At 45.0% G+C, this 19712-nt stretch overlaps 1 protein-coding gene and 1 long non-coding RNA gene across 2 annotated transcripts in view; both read left to right on the top strand.

Annotated features, from left to right (window-relative positions):
* The window catches only part of LOC115576534 (NACHT, LRR and PYD domains-containing protein 12-like), a 46670-nt gene extending 40154 nt beyond the window's left edge, over positions 1-6516 (top strand). The window contains exons 11-12 of the mRNA XM_030409063.1: positions 3998-4044; positions 4174-6516. Of these exons, the coding sequence (XP_030264923.1) occupies positions 3998-4044; positions 4174-4751 (625 nt within the window). The 3' untranslated portion in view covers positions 4752-6516. The remainder of the gene's footprint in view (positions 1-3997; positions 4045-4173) is intronic.
* Positions 6517-9869: 3353 nt separating this feature from the next.
* LOC115577367 (uncharacterized) lies at positions 9870-15804 on the top strand. Its single transcript, XR_003983094.1, has 3 exons — positions 9870-10038; positions 10344-10466; positions 15758-15804. It is a non-coding gene; the product is annotated as an uncharacterized LOC115577367 (long non-coding RNA).
* The last annotated feature ends 3908 nt before the right edge of the window (positions 15805-19712 follow it).

Raw genomic sequence — 19712 nt, 5'->3', positions numbered from 1 at the left:
CTGTGGTCTGTGAAGCGGCTTTAGTATTTTCTCCCCTTTCCGGTCGTTTTGGCAGCACTGTTAGCTGGATAAATGTCAGAGATCATAATCTTTTGTCTATAAAATACACTATATCAGAAATATCATGATTAATATTGTTATTATCATTGATTATGAAGATCTGTGTGGTCAGGACCAGCTGGTCTGTGGCAGGGACCAGTGGTCACTACCACTAGGGGCGCTAAAAACACTGGTCGCGACCAGTGGCACAGTGGTCATGACCAGCTCCTCAGTGGTCATGACCAGCTGGTCTCTGGCACAGACCAGTGGTCACTACCACTAGGGGCGCTAAAGATACTGGTCCTGACCAGCTCCTCAGTGATCGGCCCTGTGGTCCCTGTGGTCTGTGAAGGGCTTTTATTATTTTCTCTTCTTTCCGGTCGTTTTGGCAGCACTGTTAGCTGGATAAATGTCAGAGATCATTATCCTTTGTCTATAAAATACACCATATCAGAATTATTATGATTAATATTGTTATTATCATTGATTATGAAGATCTGTGTGGTCAGGACCAGCTGGTCTGCGGCAGGGACCAGTGGTCACTACCACTAGGGGCGCTAAAAACACTGGTCACGACCAGTGGCACAGTGGTCATGACCAGCTGCTCTGTGATCTCTTCCGTTGTTTGGACCAGGTGAGGGATCTGTGGAGTGTTTGTTTTTTTGTATTTATTTTTAATACAACTTTTCCCTTTTCTCACTGTGTTAGCAGAATAGCCTAAATGTGAGAAGCCATAATCGTTTGTCTATCCAATGTTAATCTTAATTGTCTATCACATTTAATTGTCTATCACATTTAATCTCAAATGTTAACCTACTGGAACTCAAAAACATATACTTATGCTAATATATACAGTATGTATAGCTTCCCTCAAACCTTAAGTATGAATATGGCAGAATATAATAACCCCTTTGTGTATCTGTGGAAGGAACCTTAGTATTCCTATTTAGGCTACATGCAGATAGATTTATAGATTTAATTATGTTAAATATTAGTTTCTAAATTGGCTAAAATCTTTGTCCTGTGTTTTATTATTATCATAATCATGATCAACTAATTAAAGGCAAAAGTACAAAATCATTCAATGATCAGGAATCTTCAAGTAAAAAGTATCTGTAACCGTATCGGCCATACTGGCCCTGTAATTACTTGGATTGATACCAAAATTAGCAGTATCACCCACCCCTACCTTTAAACCAATGAAATGAAGGAAACGGTTGGTGATTCAGTTCATGACAAATCAGGAGCAATTTCCAATTTTGAAGCCAGATGTGATCGTATTGATCATATACCTATGTTCATTCTAAATCCACAATTTCTCATCAACACTTGAGAATTCGCTCCCATGAGTCTTTGCGCCATCAGCGCTCACTGTCTGCAAACGGTACTCCTCTGGTCACTACACTTTTCCCTAGGATTCCCGGGCACATTCCGACAATCCGTCTTAATCTTTGCTTACGTTATTTTTTTTCCTACTAAAATGTTTTCTTTTATGCAGGCTACAATTGACATCCTGGTGAGATTAGAGGGTTTTTTCCAGATTTTATGTAGAGAAAATCCTTGGAACAATCATCGAGTGATCAGCTACATTTATTTGATATTAGTTTCTAGACCAAGATTTGATACAAAGCTTTTAAAATGCAACACATTGGTAAAGTTTAAACCAGTCAGGAAGACATGGACCTGCATAATCGATAGTTCTACTCATATAACTACAACTAATAATAATAATTTAATTATTGTTTCTCTGCTATCAGAAAGAAGACTCCGAGTGCCAAAGTGCAAATCAAACAGACTGAAGTTATTGTTCATCCCGACTTCTATCAAGCTGTTGAACAACAGAACTAAAATTAAGCTGCCACATTGTCAGTGTTAAAATGTATAGTGTCTTCCATGTTTTGAGATGTTTTAATGTTGATTTTATAATTGTTTTTATGTCTGTCTGTTGTTGAGGTATGCTTGTTTCTGTGAAGCAACAAATTGTAGCACTGTGCCCAAGGCAAATTTCCCCTCAGGGAAAATAAAGCTATTTCTGTTCTATTCTATAATGATTTCCATTAATTGTAAAGATCAATAATATTTGACAGACAAAAGATAATTATTTGTATTTATTTATTTTTACATTTATTCAGCACAGTGTTGCCAACACAATGAGAAAAGGGAAAAGGTGTATTAAATGTACAATAACTACTCCAAAGACCACTCAGTAAGACAACAAGCAGATGACGAGGACCACAGGACAGATCAGTGTCTCTAGCACCCCTAGTGGTAGTGACCACTGGTCCGTGCAAGAGACCATGGTCCCTGGACAGACCACGGAATCAGCTACAATGAAAGTACTACTCATACAACTACGACTAATAATAACAATTTAATCATTGTTATTATGATTTCTATTAATAGTAATCAATAACATTGGATAGACAAACGGCTTCTCACATTTAGGCTATTCTGCTAACACAGTGAGAAAAGGGAAAAGTTGTGTTAAAAATAAATACAAAGAAACAAACACTCCACAGATCACTCAACTGGTCCAAACAACAGAAGAGATCACAGAGCAGCTGGTCATGACCACTGTGCCACTGGTCGTGACCAGTGTTTTTAGCGCCCCTAGTGGTAGTGACCACTGGTCCCTGCCGCAGACCAGCTGGTCCTGACCACACAGATCTTCATAATCAATGATAATAACAATATTAATCATAATAATTCTGATATGGTGTATTTTATAGACAAAGGATAATGATCTCTGACATTTATCCAGCTAACAGTGCTGCCAAAACGACCGGAAAGAAGAGAAAATAATAAAAGCCCTTCACAGACCACAGGGACCACAGGGCCGATCACTGAGGAGCTGGTCAGGACCAGTATCTTTAGCGCCCCTAGTGGTAGTGACCACTGGTCTGTGCCAGAGACCAGCTGGTCATGACCACTGAGGAGCTGGTCATGACCACTGTGCCACTGGTCGCGACCAGTGTTTTTAGCGCCCCTAGTGGTAGTGACCACTGGTCCCTGCCACAGACCAGCTGGTCCTGACCACACAGATCTTCATAATCAATGATAATAACAATATTAATCATGATATTTCTGATATAGTGTATTTTATAGACAAAAGATTATGATCTCTGACATTTATCCAGCTAACAGTGCTGCCAAAACGACCGGAAAGGGGAGAAAATACTAAAGCCGCTTCACAGACCACAGGGACCACAGGGCAGATCACTGAGGAGCTGGTCAGGACCAGTATCTTTAGCGCCCCTAGTGGTTGTGACCACTGGTCTGTGCCACAGAGCAACTGGTCGCGACCACTGAGGAGCTGGTCGCGACCAGTGTTTCTAGCGCCCCTAGTGGTAGTGACCACTGGTCCGTGCCAGAGACCATGGTCCCTGGACAGACCACAGAATCAGCTACAACCCCCTCTCCAAAACCGGCTGCGCTCGCTCGCTGTGCTGTAAGTTTCGTTCTTCTGTTTTGAGACGCTGCTGCTGTTTGAGAGGCTTTCACGTGAGATCATCGTGATGATGAGACTCCACCTGCGCGAACCGCGGACTCACTGAAGTTACTGTGAGTGACTACTGTGCACTCAGGTGGCTGTAATTCAGGGCAAGCCTGCTACGCTGACCGGGCCAGGGGCACAGAGGACACTGTGGCCGTACGATGAGAGGTTTTTTTTTCAAGCTGCATCAAGGCCAAAGTGCAGGTGGCCGCCATTGCCGCCGTGAAATTCCCACCCTGCATGCAGTCAGTGCACTGTCTCTATATTGAAACATCATCTGATCGGCCTGCTTTGATCTATTTTGAGAACTCCGATCAAAACCGATAGGGGCATTATCGGCCGATTGCGATCGGTTGCCGATCGATCTGATCGATCTCTACTTAAAACTCAATCTAAGAGTTTTGTCATGTCCATGTTTGCATGCTGAAAGAGGATGTGCTGCTCTGACCCCCCTCCTCCTTTCAGGGTGGAGCCTGCTGGAGTCCGATGGTTGACACCAGGTCTGAGGAAGTGTGAGTGTCTTTTTACTGTCATTCATCAAAACACTGTGACATCACTCGTTCACATCTGTGATGTCATCATCACACTGATGATGACACATTAATAACTGCAGCTGTGTTGTGTCTTTTTCTCTCCATCAGATTCCTGTGAGCTCACAGTCGACACAAACACAGTCAGCAGAGACATCAAACTGTCTGACAACAACAGGAAGATGACACGTGTGGAGGAGGATCAGTCATATCCTGATCATCCAGAGAGATTTGAGACCTTGTATCCTCAGCTGCTGTGTAGAACTGGTCTGACTGGTCGCTGTTACTGGGAGGTCAAGTTGACTGGAGAAACTCATATATCAGTGAGTTACAGAGGAATCAGGAGGAGAGGAAAAAAGGAGGACTGTTTATTTGGAGCAAACTATCAGTCTTGGGGTCTGGAGTGCTATGATGGTGATTGTTATGCTGTGTGGCACAACAACCGCGCAACATCCGTGTCCATCTCCTCCTCCTCCTCCTCCTCCTCCTCCTCCTCCTCCTCCTCCTCTGGTAGAGTAGCAGTGTATGTGGACTGTCCTGCTGGCACTCTGTCCTTCTACAGAGTCTCCTCTGACTCACTGATCCACCTCCACACCTTCAACACCACATTCACTGAACCTCTTTATCCTGGATTTGGGTTTGAGTTCCATTTCAAATCTGGTTGCTCAGTGTGTCTTTGTTCTCTGTAGGAAAGTAACTGTCCTCACACTCCAGCACTAACAGGGCTTGTAGAATCGACTCAGCTGAGCAGTAACACTAGTGACGTGGAAACTGAAACTTAAAAGATTGAAGCTACAGCAGTACAAGAAATCTGTAATGAGAACCATACTTAAAAAAACATCCTTCTCCCTGGTGTCCTGCACAGACATAAGTTGAGAACAGTTAAGCGATCCAGAGGGGGTCCACATTGAGTGCGGCTCGGCACAACTCAGTGTGCATAAATTGGTCATGGCGAAACAATATGGAACAGTTTGAGATGAGCATTCATGAATAGTCATGTATGTACGTCTTTATAACTTTGTGTCCTTTGTCATATAATACAGGATGAGGACAAAGAAAAACAAACAACAGGTCCGACATTCTCATGAATTGTGATGTGACGTCTGTTTTGCACAACATGATTGGTTGATGCCTTCGCTTGTGGTACAAAAGCTCAGAAAAATGTACCTTCTTCTGAAAAATGTTGTTTTTTGTTGTGTGTTATTTGCTGTCTGTGTGAACATATAGATGACAAAACCAACAGTTAGAACAAATCTATTGAGGCCAAACGATAAAAGAAACGAAAATGTTCAGGTCCATTCCTTAATTCCTGTATGTAGTCTTATGTTCTTAACAATTTCAGGCCAATCTCCAAACTTCCGTTTTTATCCAAAGTTTTAGAGAAAGTAGAAACCTCTGTGTACTTTTTGATTCAGAGCTGACTTTCATCCCTCATGTCAATAAACTGGTCCAGTCCTGCTTCTATCAACTACGCTCCGTTTCGAGAATAAGACACATGCTCACACCCCCCGATCTGGAAAAAGTCATTCACACATTTATCTTTTCCAGACTAGATTACTGCAACTCTTTTCTCTCCAGCATAAATCAAAAATCTCTCTCTCGCCTCCAACTGGTTTAGAATTCAGCAGCTAGGCTTCTAACTGGTTTTAACAGACGTCAACACATCACTCCAGTGTTGGCTTCCCTCCACTGGCTCCCTGTCTGTTTTAGAATTGATTTTAAGATTTTACTGATCACTTTTAAAGCACGCTCAGGTCTGGCTCCGAGCTATATTACAGATATTTTATTTCCCTATGAGCCAGCTCGCAGCCTTAGATCCTTCCAATTTTGTATCATTACCTCTGTTATTTCAATCATTTAATCAATTCAATCAAATTCACTCAATCTCTTATATCGTCCTTTGTAATTGTAAATTGTATTCTTGCTTTGTTCTGTCAAAGCACTTTGTAAACCTTGTTTTTAAAAGTGCTATAGAAATAAAGTTGATTATTATTATATATTTTTTACTTTAAAAGATGTCTTAGATCTTATATTTTAGAAATGGATGGGTTTTTTTTTTTTTTTAAATAAATACATGCTGTAGAGAGCTGCAGTCATCAATCACCAGCCACAAGTCAGTGTGCAGCTGTTATGATCATCATCATGCGTCATCATCGTCAAACCTTTGTGTTGAAAATGCACAAGACGTTGTGACATAATGACAGAATAAACACAACAGAAACATGTTACTGAACTGTGTTGCATTGACATTGGCCATGTGTTACTGAAGTTAAACAAACTGGATAATTTTGTTGGGTGTTAAAGTCTACACGTATGTTTTACCCTTAATATCAATTATTCTCATATCACATCTATTGGTAGTTGTTATTTCTTTGTTTTCAAATGACCTCAAATCAGTTTTGATGTTTTGCAACTTGACAGAAAATAAATTGAGACATGCTGACTCGAATGATTTGTCTGTTTCCATTTTATGTCTTCAGTTTTGTTTTTTAAATTTATCTTCATTTATATTGATTTTTATTAGTGTTGTGAGGGAGTATTTTTAGATTGAGATTAAAGTAAGCTTTTAAAAGATTTATATAAATAATACCTATACGAATATAGGTCAGAAACTCATCTGGCTGTTGAAGAGTAATTCTGTTCTCCAGCATTTTGTGGCTTTTCATACATTTTGTTTCTATTTAAACCTTTAAGCATAAAAGGAGCCGTGTGTTTAGAGCAAAGAGACTCTGATTCACACAACATTTTATTTCACATACATGAAAAATCTGCTGTGCTTTATAATCTTTTTCTTCTTGTTTACGAAGGCTTAACCTCTGGGAGGTAGTTTCCTTTTTGATTTGAACTTCAATACCCAGAAATCTTGAGTGGTGACGTCACTAACAGTGTAACCCTGTACTGCACAGTGTGAGGCTGCCCCCTGCTGGCTGCAACTCTGTTGTGTTCAGTTTTCTGAGTTTCTCTACAGGACATCAACCTAGACGGACGTTAAAGAGGACAGGAAGATAAAATAATAAAATGGTTATTCTTAGCAAAATTAAAGCATCTGGGCTCTGATAACATCTCTGATGATGTGATTATCTTTGCATCTATTGAAGTTGAAGGAAGTTGAACTTAGAAATATTAAATTGTGCAGGTTTCCTCAGCTGATTTGGTCTCAGAAAAGACAAAAAACTAAACTTCCCTGTTTATTAATATTGTATTACACTTTTGAATAATAAAACAAGGCTCTAGTCTGAACCAAACTGGAAATTAATTGTAATTTACTCTGAACATTTCACTGACAAGCCACTCAGTGAATCACGTAATGTATGTTTAGCTATTAGGCACATCTCAACACATCTCATAGTTCAGCCTCAGTGTTTCTGCTTCATAGTCGCAGTAACACCTGTTTATTTCGACCTTTGTTTACAATAAATCATTAATTAAGAAGTCAAAAAACACAAAGAACACACGCTCCAGTCATCGCACACATCACATCAGTTCAGTTATACTTTTCTGTTTAGTCTTTTGTTTTCATTTTTCCAGGCTGGGTTGAAATAGACACTTTACTCCCGAGTCGCAAGGCTACATTACAAAGGTGTGTGTAATTATACTCATTCATTTATCTATCCATGTATAATGTTATTTATTTATACTTTCATTTAACGGTTGTCCTATTTGCTGCAGCAAAACAAATAAATCTGTCAGCTTTATCCATCAAAAGTGAGGTGACTGGTGGATTACCACTGTTACAGAGCTCAGCGGTGCAGAGTTGCACTGTGGAACTCGTGTGAGATTTGTTCCATCTTCGAGTGTTGAAGTCCAACAATCGTTCATGCAAATGTGAAAAGAAGGAAAAGTTCAAACTGCATCATCAACTGTTCATTTATTTAAGGATTTAATTATACATACTCACACTGAAGATGCACTCTGTAGTTTTGTATGAATTCAAACTCAGAATTTTAACATTTAAAATATTAATGAGGTAAAAATACACTTTTTATTCAATCAGTGAATAAACCAGCTGTTCTCAGAGGACAATAAGGTCCCAGAACACTGTTTGAAGCTAGATAGGTGGCAGGGTCCGCCACATATAAACACAGTCAAACAGTATGAATGGTGTTGTCCTTTAGTGTGTTTCTTCAGTTTATTCAGTCATGAGACAAAGACAGATTGTTAAAATCTCTCTCTTCAGATTAAAATGCTTTTTGACAGAACTACGGATTGCTCCTTTAAACAGCGACTTTCCCACAACGTCATTGACTGACAGTCCACAGGTGTGTTTCACAGTCACACCTGGTTCCTGTTCAAAGTTGAGTTTCACTTCTCTGACAGGTGTGTCGCAGGTAGTTTTCTCCGTCTGAACCTCCAGCTGAAGGTAATGTAATGAATCTGACATGTTCGACTCGCTAACACGAGCTCTACTTTTCATTGTTACACCGGAAACAGCACAAAAACTGAAGCTCGGTTGTTTATTTCTCCAAACTCACGAGTTTAAACTCGGAGCGTCCGGACACACATCCGCCATTTAGTGTCTTCCTGAATGAGCCTGTGGAGGAGGCCGAGACGAGCCGCCGCTCTCCCGCTGTGTGACGCACTAAACGCGGCTGCAGAGCAGCTGTTGGTGTCGGTGAATAATCTGTGGTTGTATTTACAGTCCAGGACTGATGAGGAGGCAGTAAGAGGACATCCAGGAGTCTGAAGCTTTATTTAATTAATACAAATATAACTTCATCACTGAGCAGCAGTCAGCAAGAACACGTCGGCTCTCAGTGTCAGTACTTAAAGTGCCCGTTACGTTACTTGAGTACTTCTGCTCCTGATTACTTCTCAGAGGAAGAGATTCTCATTTTTACTCTGCAGATAAATGTTTTAAATAAACAACAGATGACCAGATTGACTCTTTCAGATTAAAAGATATCAGAGAAACGTGTGTGTTGACTCCACCACAGCGTCATGACGTCATCTAGTGGACTGATCCAAGTCCAGCAGCTGATGTTCTGACAGGAGACGTGACGTCAGTGAGAGACGTCATAACCTCTACAGACAAAACCCACCTGAACACACCTGAGACTGTCATATTTTATAATAACACAACAGGTTATTAGAACAATTTCTGCCTCTTGGTTAAATCAACTTGTCAGTATTTGTGTTTAATCAGTTATTTAACACTCCAAGCTCCACAGAAAGTCTCCACAGTCATGTACAGAAGGACAGGGACTGTTTTTATACCCTTTAAAATGTCATAATGTTTACTTAGAAATAAATATTATGAAACATATAATGAGAGATCGTCCTCTGGAGTCACTGGTGTTACTGTGTGACAGAAGTCTTTTTTTTAAAAATAGAACTCAGACTGATGACATCACTGTCCTTCCTGCAGATCAGTGAAGACAGGTCCTGGATCAGTCCACTGTCTCTTTCCTGTCAGAAGACATTTTCACATTTGTCTCCAGATTTCACGTCACTGCTGTGAGCGACTTTATTAGTAGAGAACAGTAAAAAACAGAATACAAATGATTTAATGACATGATTTAGTTTTGGTTTGATGTCCTGTAGCAGCCATTTAGTGAAATATGTATTAATAGAGTCAGTGAGTTGTGGAATAATGTGCTCTGAGTTTAAATGTTAGAAGAGGAAGTCGACTTTCAGACATTTTGTCCTTCAAGAGTGTTTCTGACCCAAAGGCTGATTTCAGTTGATGTGCAGATGAATGATTTGTGTTTCCTCTCCAGATGAAAGTGTGTGTGAGTTGAGCAGCATGAATCAGTGTGAGGACAGAGAGGAGGGAGGCCCTCCCTCTAAAACCACTGGACCTGGACCTGAACCTGGACCTGGACCAGGACCTGGACCAGGACCAGGACCTGGACCTGGACCTGGACCTGGACTTGGACCTGGACCTGGACCTGAGCCCAGCTGTGTGTCCTGCAAGAGTGACGACTCAATGGGTCGTTACATGGAGTTTAAAGCACAACCAGCTCCTGCTGTAAAGAGGTGAGCTGTTAATAACATTAATATGTGACTGATTCATGTTTTAACTGTGGAGAAAGATGTTTTTTGAAACCTGATGTTTATTTTCAGCTTCGTTCTTCTTCACTTAAATGTATCTTCTCACTTTAGAAAGCTGCCCAATAGAACCAGTCTTCAACTCTTCATTTCACTTCATTGAATTAGTTTGGTCCAATATTCTCTGAAGGTTTATTCCTGATGTTTTCCACTATTTTATGGACAGAAGCTTCTGTGTCTGAAGACAAGAAAGTGAATTAACATCTCTGGTGGTCTTCTTCTCTGTGCAACAGGAGACCAGCCTCTACTGGACCTGGACCTGAACCTGGACCTGAGCCCAGCTGTGTGTCCTTCAAGAGTGACCGGTCAAAGGATGAGATCATTCATTTCAAACAAGCACATGTGTCAGACAGACAGTAAGTTGTTGTCCTGTTGCTCTCTGTTGATGTCTGTCCTCATTAAATCCAGTCTGACCAGTTGTCCTGATGGTCTTCATGTTCTCAGAGTGATGATGGAGGTCAGAGCAGGATTAGTATTAAAGGACAGGTTCACATTTCTTCATGTCCGTCCCTAAACAACTCTGACAGGACAGTGTTCCTCCTGTGGACAAACAGCAGTGACTCACCTCCTGCTGAAATCTGACCCTGCTGCTGAGGAGAGGAAGGGCTGTGTGTTATATCTGACGTTACAAGGGCCTGACCCATCCGGACCTCATGGGGCCGGTACCCAAACCCATATGAAGAGTAAAAAACTGATATATCAGCCGATTAGATATAAAATATATTAAAACAAATAATTTATTTTCTGATCTCTTAAATATAGTTCAAACACTTGAGACAAAGATATGAACTGAAGGCAGAACATTTTACTGTTTTACAATATTTATTAAATATGCAACAAATAATAAAGTGTTACAAATACGTCTAAAGTTACTGTGGCAGTGGGGTGTGGTTAGGGCGCCAGCTGCTGGAGGAGAGGGAGGAGTGGCTCAGCCGGTGTTCAGACAGCAGGAGAATCAGGTAATCAATCAGCTATATAAGCATGCTTGTGACCTGGTTCTGATCCTCTTGCAGTAGGCTGGGTCCGGGACCCGGGCCGGAGCAGAGACGGGCCGCAGAAGGACCGAGAACCCAAGCCACAGTCGTCAGGGTGACGGCTGTTCCTTTGTTTTACTTACTTTCATTTACTTTCTGCCCGTGCCCGACAATAAAGCACTCTTATTAAGCAGCAGCGCCGGCTTCCTGCCTCCTTTCCCTCCCCCCCCCGAGCGAGCGTGAGCGGTGAAGCTCACATTCTGGCGCCTGAAAAGGGACATGGAAGGGCAGACGCCGCTGTCGCTGGCCCTCCAGCACCTCGCTGCGATGCAGGAGAGCACCACCGCGCTCCAGCGGCAGCAGTCGCAGGCACTGGCGGACATCGCGGCGGCACAGCGGGACGATCGTGCTCTCCTGCGGGAGCTGCTGCAGCGCCCGGCCACCCAGGGCGCCCCGGTCCCCGATCCGGAGTCCAGTCGGGGCCGGCCTCCGCCGATTGCCCTCCAACGGATGACCGCGGAGGATGATCCGGAGGCCTACCTGGACATCTTCGAGGGCACGGCGGAGGCGTGTGGGTGGCCGGAGGAGGAGAGGGCGGTCCGGCTTCTCCCCCTGCTCACCGGCGTGGCGCAGCTGGCCGCGCACAGCCTGCCGGCGGCCTCGCGCTCTAACTTCGCGCAACTGAAGAGAGCCATCCTGGACCGACTAGGCAGCACGCCAGAGGGACACCGACGGCGGTTCAGGGGGCTCTCGTTCGAGGAGGCCGGCCGCCCCTTCTCCTACGCGCGGCGGCTCCTCGACGCAGCGGGGCGCTGGCTACAGCCGGGCACAAACTCCGCTGAGGACATCGTTGGACAGGTGGCGCTGGAGCAGTTCGTCGCCGGATTACCCTCGTCCACCTCCATTTGGGTCTGTCAGGGCTGGAGTTAGTACTCGCCTCACGCACCCTCTAATCTTGGGCACGAATTGGCCGGGGTTTGCTAGTTTAGCGGGGGAAACTCTGAGGGCGCGGTCACGTAAGTCAGGGGAATGTGAGTGGTGTGCAGTGCTTAGCGGTGAGGCGGGGGTGCCACCTCCTGACGCAGCTGGGGGGGGCGCGGGCCGAGGGGGCCCGCACCGCTGGCTCCGGCGGCCCCGACGATAGCCCCCATGGAAGATTTTCCACTGGAGCAGTCTCGGGATGAGACCCTCCGCCATGCGTTCGACCAAGTGATGAAAATTGATGGTCGCATGCAGGTCCACCCTAGCACAGCGCTCACTCACCCCTATTTTGTTGTTATTAGGGACAGGTTATACAGAGCGAGTCGTGACGCTCGGACAGGAGAAGAACTCACTCAGTTGTTGGTGCCGAAGAGCCGTCGGGAAACCATCTTCCAGGCGGCTCATCACAACCCCATGGCGGGTCACCTCGGGTTTGACAAAACACTGAACCGGGTCATGGCCCAGTTTTACTGGCCGGGCATTCGGGCGGATGTAAGTCGGTGGTGTGCTTCCTGCCGCGAATGTCAGTTAGTCAACCCCCCGGCCACCCCAAAAGCGCCATTGCGCCCGTTACCACTAATTGAGGTCCCGTTTGATAGAATTGCCATGGACCTCATCGGGCCATTAGACCGGAGCGCACGGGGATATCGCTTTGTGATAGTCCTTGTGGACTATGCAACGCGCTATCCCGAGGCGGTGCCCCTGCGTAATATTTCTGCAAAGAGCATTGCGCAGGCACTGTTTCAAGTTATCTCCCGAGTTGGGATCCCGAAAGAGATTCTGACTGATCAGGGCACGTCATTCATGTCACGTACACTACGCGAACTCTATGAATTATTGGGCGTCCATTCAATCCGGACTAGTGTGTACCATCCCCAGACTGACGGGCTGGTGGAGCGGTTTAACAAGACACTAAAGAACATGATTCGTAAGTTTGTGCACAAGGATAGCCGTAATTGGGATAAATGGTTGGACCCTCTGTTGTTTGCAGTACGGGAGGTGCCCCAGGCCTCCACGGGATTTTCTCCCTTTGAACTCCTGTTTGGCAGGAAACCACGGGGTGTCTTGGACCTGGTTAAGGAAAGCTGGGAGACGGGTCCAAGCACCAGCAAAAACGAGGTGCAGCACGTCCTGGACCTGAGAGCAAAACTCCATTCACTGGGTCGGTTATCACGGGAGAATTTGCTTCAGGCCCAGGAACGTCAACAGCGGCTGTACAACAGGGGGGCAAAACTTCGACAGTTTTCACCGGGAGATAAAGTGCTCGTATTGCTCCCATCATCTAGCTCCAAATTGCTCGCCAAGTGGCAAGGGCCCTTTGTGGTCACACGGCGAGTGGGGGAGGTTGACTATGAAGTGGTGCGTTCTGACCGGGGCGGGGCCACACAAATTTACCACCTCAACCTCCTTAAAGCATGGAGGGAGGTGACGGCTGTCTCCCTGGCTACCACGGTGATCGAGAGGGATGAGTTGGGGCCGGAGGTGGCTAACTCAAACCAGTCAGCGCCGGTCCCCGTTGATGACCATCTCTCACCGAGCCAGAGGGCAGATGTGGCCTCGTTGCAGCGGCGTTTTGCTGATGTGTTCTCTCCCCTGCCAGGGCGCACCAGCCTCATACACCACAACATTGAAACATCCCCGGGGGTGACAGTGCGGTCACGACCCTATCGGCTGCCGGAACACAAGAGGAAAATTGTCCGGGCGGAGCTTCAGGCCATGTTGGAGATGGGGGTAATCGAGGAGTCCAACAGTGACTGGTGTTGCCCCATTGTGCTGGTTCGCAAGTCCGACGGGTCAATACGGTTCTGTGTGGACTACCGCAGGGTCAACGAGGTGTCCAAATTCGATGCCTATCCAATGCCCCGGGTTGACGAACTCCTGGATCGGCTGGGCACGGCTCGCTTTTACACGAACCCGAAGAAGTGTGCAGTTGGACGGAGGGAGGTACGGTATTTGGGGTACCACTTGGGGGGCGGGCAGGTGCGGCCACAGGTACAAAAGACCGCAGCGGTTGTGGCCTGCCCAATACCCAAGACAAAAAAAGAGGTCAGGAGGTTTCTGGGGCTGGCCGGTTACTATAGGAGGTTCATCCCGGCCTTCTCGGAGCTGACCAGCCCCCTAACCGACCTGACCCGAAAGGGTGCCTCAGATCCGGTCCAGTGGACGGAGCCGTGCCAGCTGGCGTTTGAGAGGGTAAAACAAGCCCTCTGTGGGGAGCCACTCTTGTACACTCCTAACTTTTCTCTCCCTTTCATCCTGCAGACCGACGCCTCGAACAGTGGGGTGGGAGCCGTTTTGTCTCAGGAGGTGGAGGGGGCCGACCGCCCCGTACTGTACATTAGCCGGAAGCTGGCTCAGCGGGAGGTGAACTACAGTACGGTGGAAAAGGAGTGCCTCGCCATACGGTGGGCGGTCGGCGCCCTCCGCTATTACCTCCTGGGGCGCTCATTCACCCTCTGGTCGGACCATGCCCCGCTGCAATGGCTCCACCGCATGAAGGATGCCAACGCGCGGATCACTCGCTGGTATCTGGCGTTACAGCCTTTCAGGTTCAAGGTGATCCATAGGCTGGGTAACCGCATGGTCGTGGCTGACTTTCTCTCCCGCTCGGTGGAGGGGGGGGGGAGTGGGCTTGCGGCCGGCGGGATCCCGGCCTAAGTCGGGCGGTGGGGGTATGTGGCAGTGGGGTGTGGTTAGGGCGCCGGCTGCTGGAGGAGAGGGAGGAGTGGCTCAGCCGGTGTTCAGACAGCAGGAGAATCAGGTAATCAATCAGCTATATAAGCATGCTTGTGACCTGGTTTTGATCCTCTTGCAGTAGGCTGGGTCCGGGAGCCGGGCCGGAGCAGAAACGGGCCGCAGAAGGACCGAGAACCCAAGCCACAGTCGTCAGGGTGACGGCTGTTCCTTTGTTTTACTTACTTTCATTTACTTTCTGCCCGTGCCCGACAATAAAGCACTCTTATTAAGCAGCAGCGCCGGCTTCCTGCCTCCTTTCCCTCCCCCCCCGAGCGAGCGTGAGCGGTGAAGCTCACAGTTACGTGGAGCACTTTGAAACTCAGACGTTAAGCATTTCAAGTCACGTCTACATGAATATAGCTGATATTTACAAATGATGAATTCATTATTATCTTTATATTTAGGCCGTTGTGTCGTTAATCACCCGAAAGCAAAACACAAAAAAGTCAATAAATGGCTTTCAGGTCACAAATCAGACAAATTAAATATCAAAATCACAAAATCAGTTTGTACGAAAAACAAACTGGTATTTAATCTTTTGGTGTCAGATTCAAATTTATTGCAGAAATAATATAAACAAAAAGACATGATGAATATTTTTTTCATTCGCCAATCTTGGAATCTGAATTGAATACAAGTTTATTGAGACTCTTCACCAGTTTGCCCTGGACAGTTAGCGTCCAGCTAGCTTGTGTTAGCTGTGTGTCGCTGTCCACAGTATTAAACGGGTCAATAAGGGCTGGAGGGACTAAACCAGACAAGCTGCTGAACCAACCCAGTAAACTGACTGACTGTTGATTCACAGTGGGATCAGCAGTACGACCAACACCGTGATGTCAGAGGAAACCATCTGATTCAATGATGTCATCAACACTTTAACTCAAAGGACCTTCAGCTTGTGTTTGTCTCTGAGTGGACAGACACAATGTGACTGATTCTTCATGATTCCTCCACAGAGTCGACCAGGAGAGCTCAGAGGTTCCCAGAGGTCCGTCTGTCCAGCAGCATCAGACACACCTGGACTCCATATTTATGGTCTGTACATGAACAACAACTACTTTTACATCCAGTCTATTCACAATTATCTCCATGCTGCAATTTACAGACCAGTGGTGAATCTGTCCAACATGGATCTGATGTTTGGCTCCATGATGTTAAATGTTGTCATTCACATAATATTCTGTTCCAGCTGCTGGAGGAGAACATTGTCAGTTTTGTGAAGAACGAGCTGAAGAAGATCCAGAAGGCTCTGAGTTCAGATTACCCAGAATGCTACCCAGAGAGTCAGAGGGAGGATGAGGAGGTGTTGGATGGTGAGGATGAAGAGCAGAGGAGGAGCAGCAGAGAGGCATTTCTGAAGATCACACTTCACTTCCTGAGGAGAATGAAGCAGGAGGAGCTGGCTGACTGTCTGCAGAGCAGTAAGAGGATTTCTCTAAAGATTGAACATGATGGATCAATGAGACGTTTACTGAATTCTGATGATGATGAATTTGTTTTTTATATACAATCTTTAGGGGAACGAAATTGTCTCATTGTCTTTAGAAATAATTTCATGAGCTTGTTTGTTGTGTCTTCATTTAGAACATCTTGCTGCAGTTTGTCAGCGTAAACTCAAATCTAACCTTCAGAAGAAGTTCCAGTGTGTGTTTGAGGGGATCGCTAAAGCAGGAAACCCAACCCTTCTGAATCAGATCTACACAGAGCTCTACATCACAGAGGGAGGGACTGCAGAGGTCAATGATGAACATGAGGTCAGACAGATTGAAACAGCATCCAGGAAACCAGACAGACCAGAAACAACAGTCAGACAAGAAGACGTCTGTAAACCTTCACCTGGAAGAGACAAACCAATCAGAACAGTGATGACAAAGGGAGTGGCTGGCATCGGGAAAACAGTCTTAACACAGAAATTCACTCTGGACTGGGCTGAAGACAAAGCCAACCAGGACATACAGTTCACATTTCCATTCACTTTCAGAGAGCTGAATGTGCTGAAAGAGAAAAAGTTCAGCTTGGTGGAACTTGTTCATCACTTCTTCACTGAAACCAAAGAAATCTGCAGCTTTGAAGAGTTCCAGGTTGTGTTCATCTTTGACGGTCTGGATGAGTGTCGACTTCCTCTGGACTTCAACAAGACTGAGATCCTGACTGATGTTACAGAGTCCACCTCAGTGGATGTGCTGCTGACAAACCTCATCAGGGGGAAACTGCTTCCCTCTGCTCGCCTCTGGATAACCACACGACCTGCAGCAGCCAATCAGATCCCTCCTGGGTGTGTTGACATGGTGACAGAGGTCAGAGGGTTCACTGACCCACAGAAGGAGGAGTACTTCAGGAAGAGATTCAGAGAGGAGGAGCAGGCCAGCAGAATCATCTCCCACATCAAGACATCACGAAGCCTCCACATCATGTGCCACATCCCAGTCTTCTGCTGGATCACTGCTACAGTTCTGGAGAAAGTGTTGAAGACCAGAGAGGGAGGAGAGCTGCCCAAGACCCTGACTGAGATGTACATCCACTTCCTGGTGGTTCAGGCCAAAGTGAAGAAGGTCAAGTATGATAGAGGAGCTGAGACAGATCCACACTGGACTCCAGAGAGCAGGAAGATGATTGAGTCTCTGGGAAAACTGGCTTTTGATCAGCTGCATAAAGGAAACCTGATCTTCTATGAATTAGACCTGACACAGTGTGGCATCGATATCAGAGTAGCTTCAGTGTACTCAGGAGTGTTCACAGAAATCTTTAAAGAGGAGCGTGGACTGTACCAGGACAAGGTGTTCTGTTTCATTCATCTGAGTGTTCAGGAGTTTCTGGCTGCTCTTCATGTCCATCTGACGTTCATCAACTCTGGAGTCAATCTGCTGGCAGGAGAAAAAACAGCAGAGCATCAATCTGATGAGGCACATCTCTACCAGAGTGCTGTGGATGAGGCCTTACAGAGTCCAAATGGACATCTGGACTTGTTCCTCCGCTTCCTCTTGGGTCTTTCACTGAAGACTAATCAGAATCTCCTACGAGGTCTGCAGACACAGACAGGAAGTATCTCACAGACAAATCAGGAAACAGTCGGTTACATCAAGAATAAGTTTGAAGAGACTCTGTCTCCAGAGAGAAGCATCAATCTGTTCCACTGTCTGAATGAACTGAACGATCGCTCTCTAGTGGAGGAGATCCAACAGTCCCTGAGATCAGGAAGTCTCTCAACAGATAAACTGTCTCCTGCTCAGTGGTCAGCTCTGGTCGTCATCTTACTGTCATCAGAAAAAGATCTGGATGTGTTTGACCTGAAGAAATACTCTGCTTCAGAGGAGGCTCTTCTGAAGCTGCTGCCAGTGGTCAAAGCCTCCAACAAAGCTCTGTAAGTGTGGAGACGTTTCTTCAGGATGCAGTAAATGTGCTGTTATTGACCCAAATAGAAATGTTATTTTCTTGTTCTGCTCATTATTCTTTATCCAGGCTGAGTGGTTGTAACCTCTCAGAGAGAAGCTGTGAAGCTCTGTCCTCAGTTCTCAGCTCCCAGTCCTCCAGTCTGAGAGAGCTGGACCTGAGTAACAACAACCTGCAGGATTCAGGAGTGAAGCTACTGTTACCTGGACTGGAGAGTCCACACTGCAATCTGGAAAGTCTGAGGTCAGATGAATGTTTGTTATGAAATCATTCATATATTTCTATACATTTTTTTAATTGCAGATTTTTTTGCTATCAAACTTGTTTTCTTTCAATGTAATTTTGATTAATTCATCCCCTGTACAACATGAATAATGAGGATGAAGAACCTCATTTATGCTTGATGTCATATGACTTTGATACCTGGATGTTTATTCTTGATTTAGTCATGATTTATTGTCACGTTTACAACATGTCTAGAACTGAACAGCAGTGGAGCAAGAGATTATATACCAGTCATTCCCAGAGAGGATTTTATTTGGGTCACCAAATAAATTAGTAGACTTTCCTTTCCTTAATTTAAGATTTCTATCTGCAGTACACGTTTGAGCCACATGGGGAGCTTGTTGGTATCCACTGCTTGATTTGTAAACCAGGGGGTCTGGTTCACAGAGACGGTCCTACTCCAGTGGGTCCTTCCTGTGGACTCCGACAATGTTGGGGAGAAATATAATTTAGGTTCAATCATTTATTTACAACCGCAAAAAGCAGCAGGCCAAGAAACCCTGTGAAGTGACATGTTCCATCTGTGTATTAGTCGATGGACAGCGTTACACTTAGACACACATGCTGATTGAGTTTATCATTTCACTGATTCACAGCTAAAACACGCTCTTGCTTGAAAGACTTACAGAGATCATACGCCAAAAGTATTTAGACACTAAGAGGCATTGAACCACACTCCAGCATAGTTCATGTGACATTCATAAAACTCACAGCTTCAGGAGACACTGAGTGACCTGACCACTCTGTCTCTCTGTGAAAACTGCATTTATTTGATCTCATTTATGATGTATTTGACATGTGTATATGTTTTTGGTAAACACAGTAGTTATTTAAGTATATCTTTGAAATGGCTGGTGTATTCAAGACAATATAAGCAGATGTGGAGATGACACTGAAAATAGTTTGGAGTGTTTGAAACACTGATACTGTCTCACTAAAACTCAACATTTTACCATGTTCTTATTTATTATTTCCTGTTCAGACTGAGTGGCTGTGGCCTCTCAGAGAGAAGCTGTGAAGCTCTGTCCTCAGTTCTCAGCTCCCAGTCCTCCAGTCTGAGAGAGCTGGACCTGAGTAACAACAACCTGCAGGATTCAGGAGTGAAACTACTTTCTGCTGAACTGAAGAGTCCACACTGTGTCCTTAAAACTCTCAGGTCAGAATTCATTTCATGTAACAAGTGTGTATATATATATATATATATATATATATATATATATATATATATATGTGTGT

The sequence above is a fragment of the Sparus aurata genome, chromosome 24, assembly GCF_900880675.1.
Source record: "Sparus aurata chromosome 24, fSpaAur1.1, whole genome shotgun sequence".
Lineage (NCBI taxonomy): Eukaryota > Metazoa > Chordata > Actinopteri > Spariformes > Sparidae > Sparus > Sparus aurata.
Note: the sequence above shows the minus strand (reverse complement) of the source record. Positions and strands in the feature narration are given on the sequence as shown.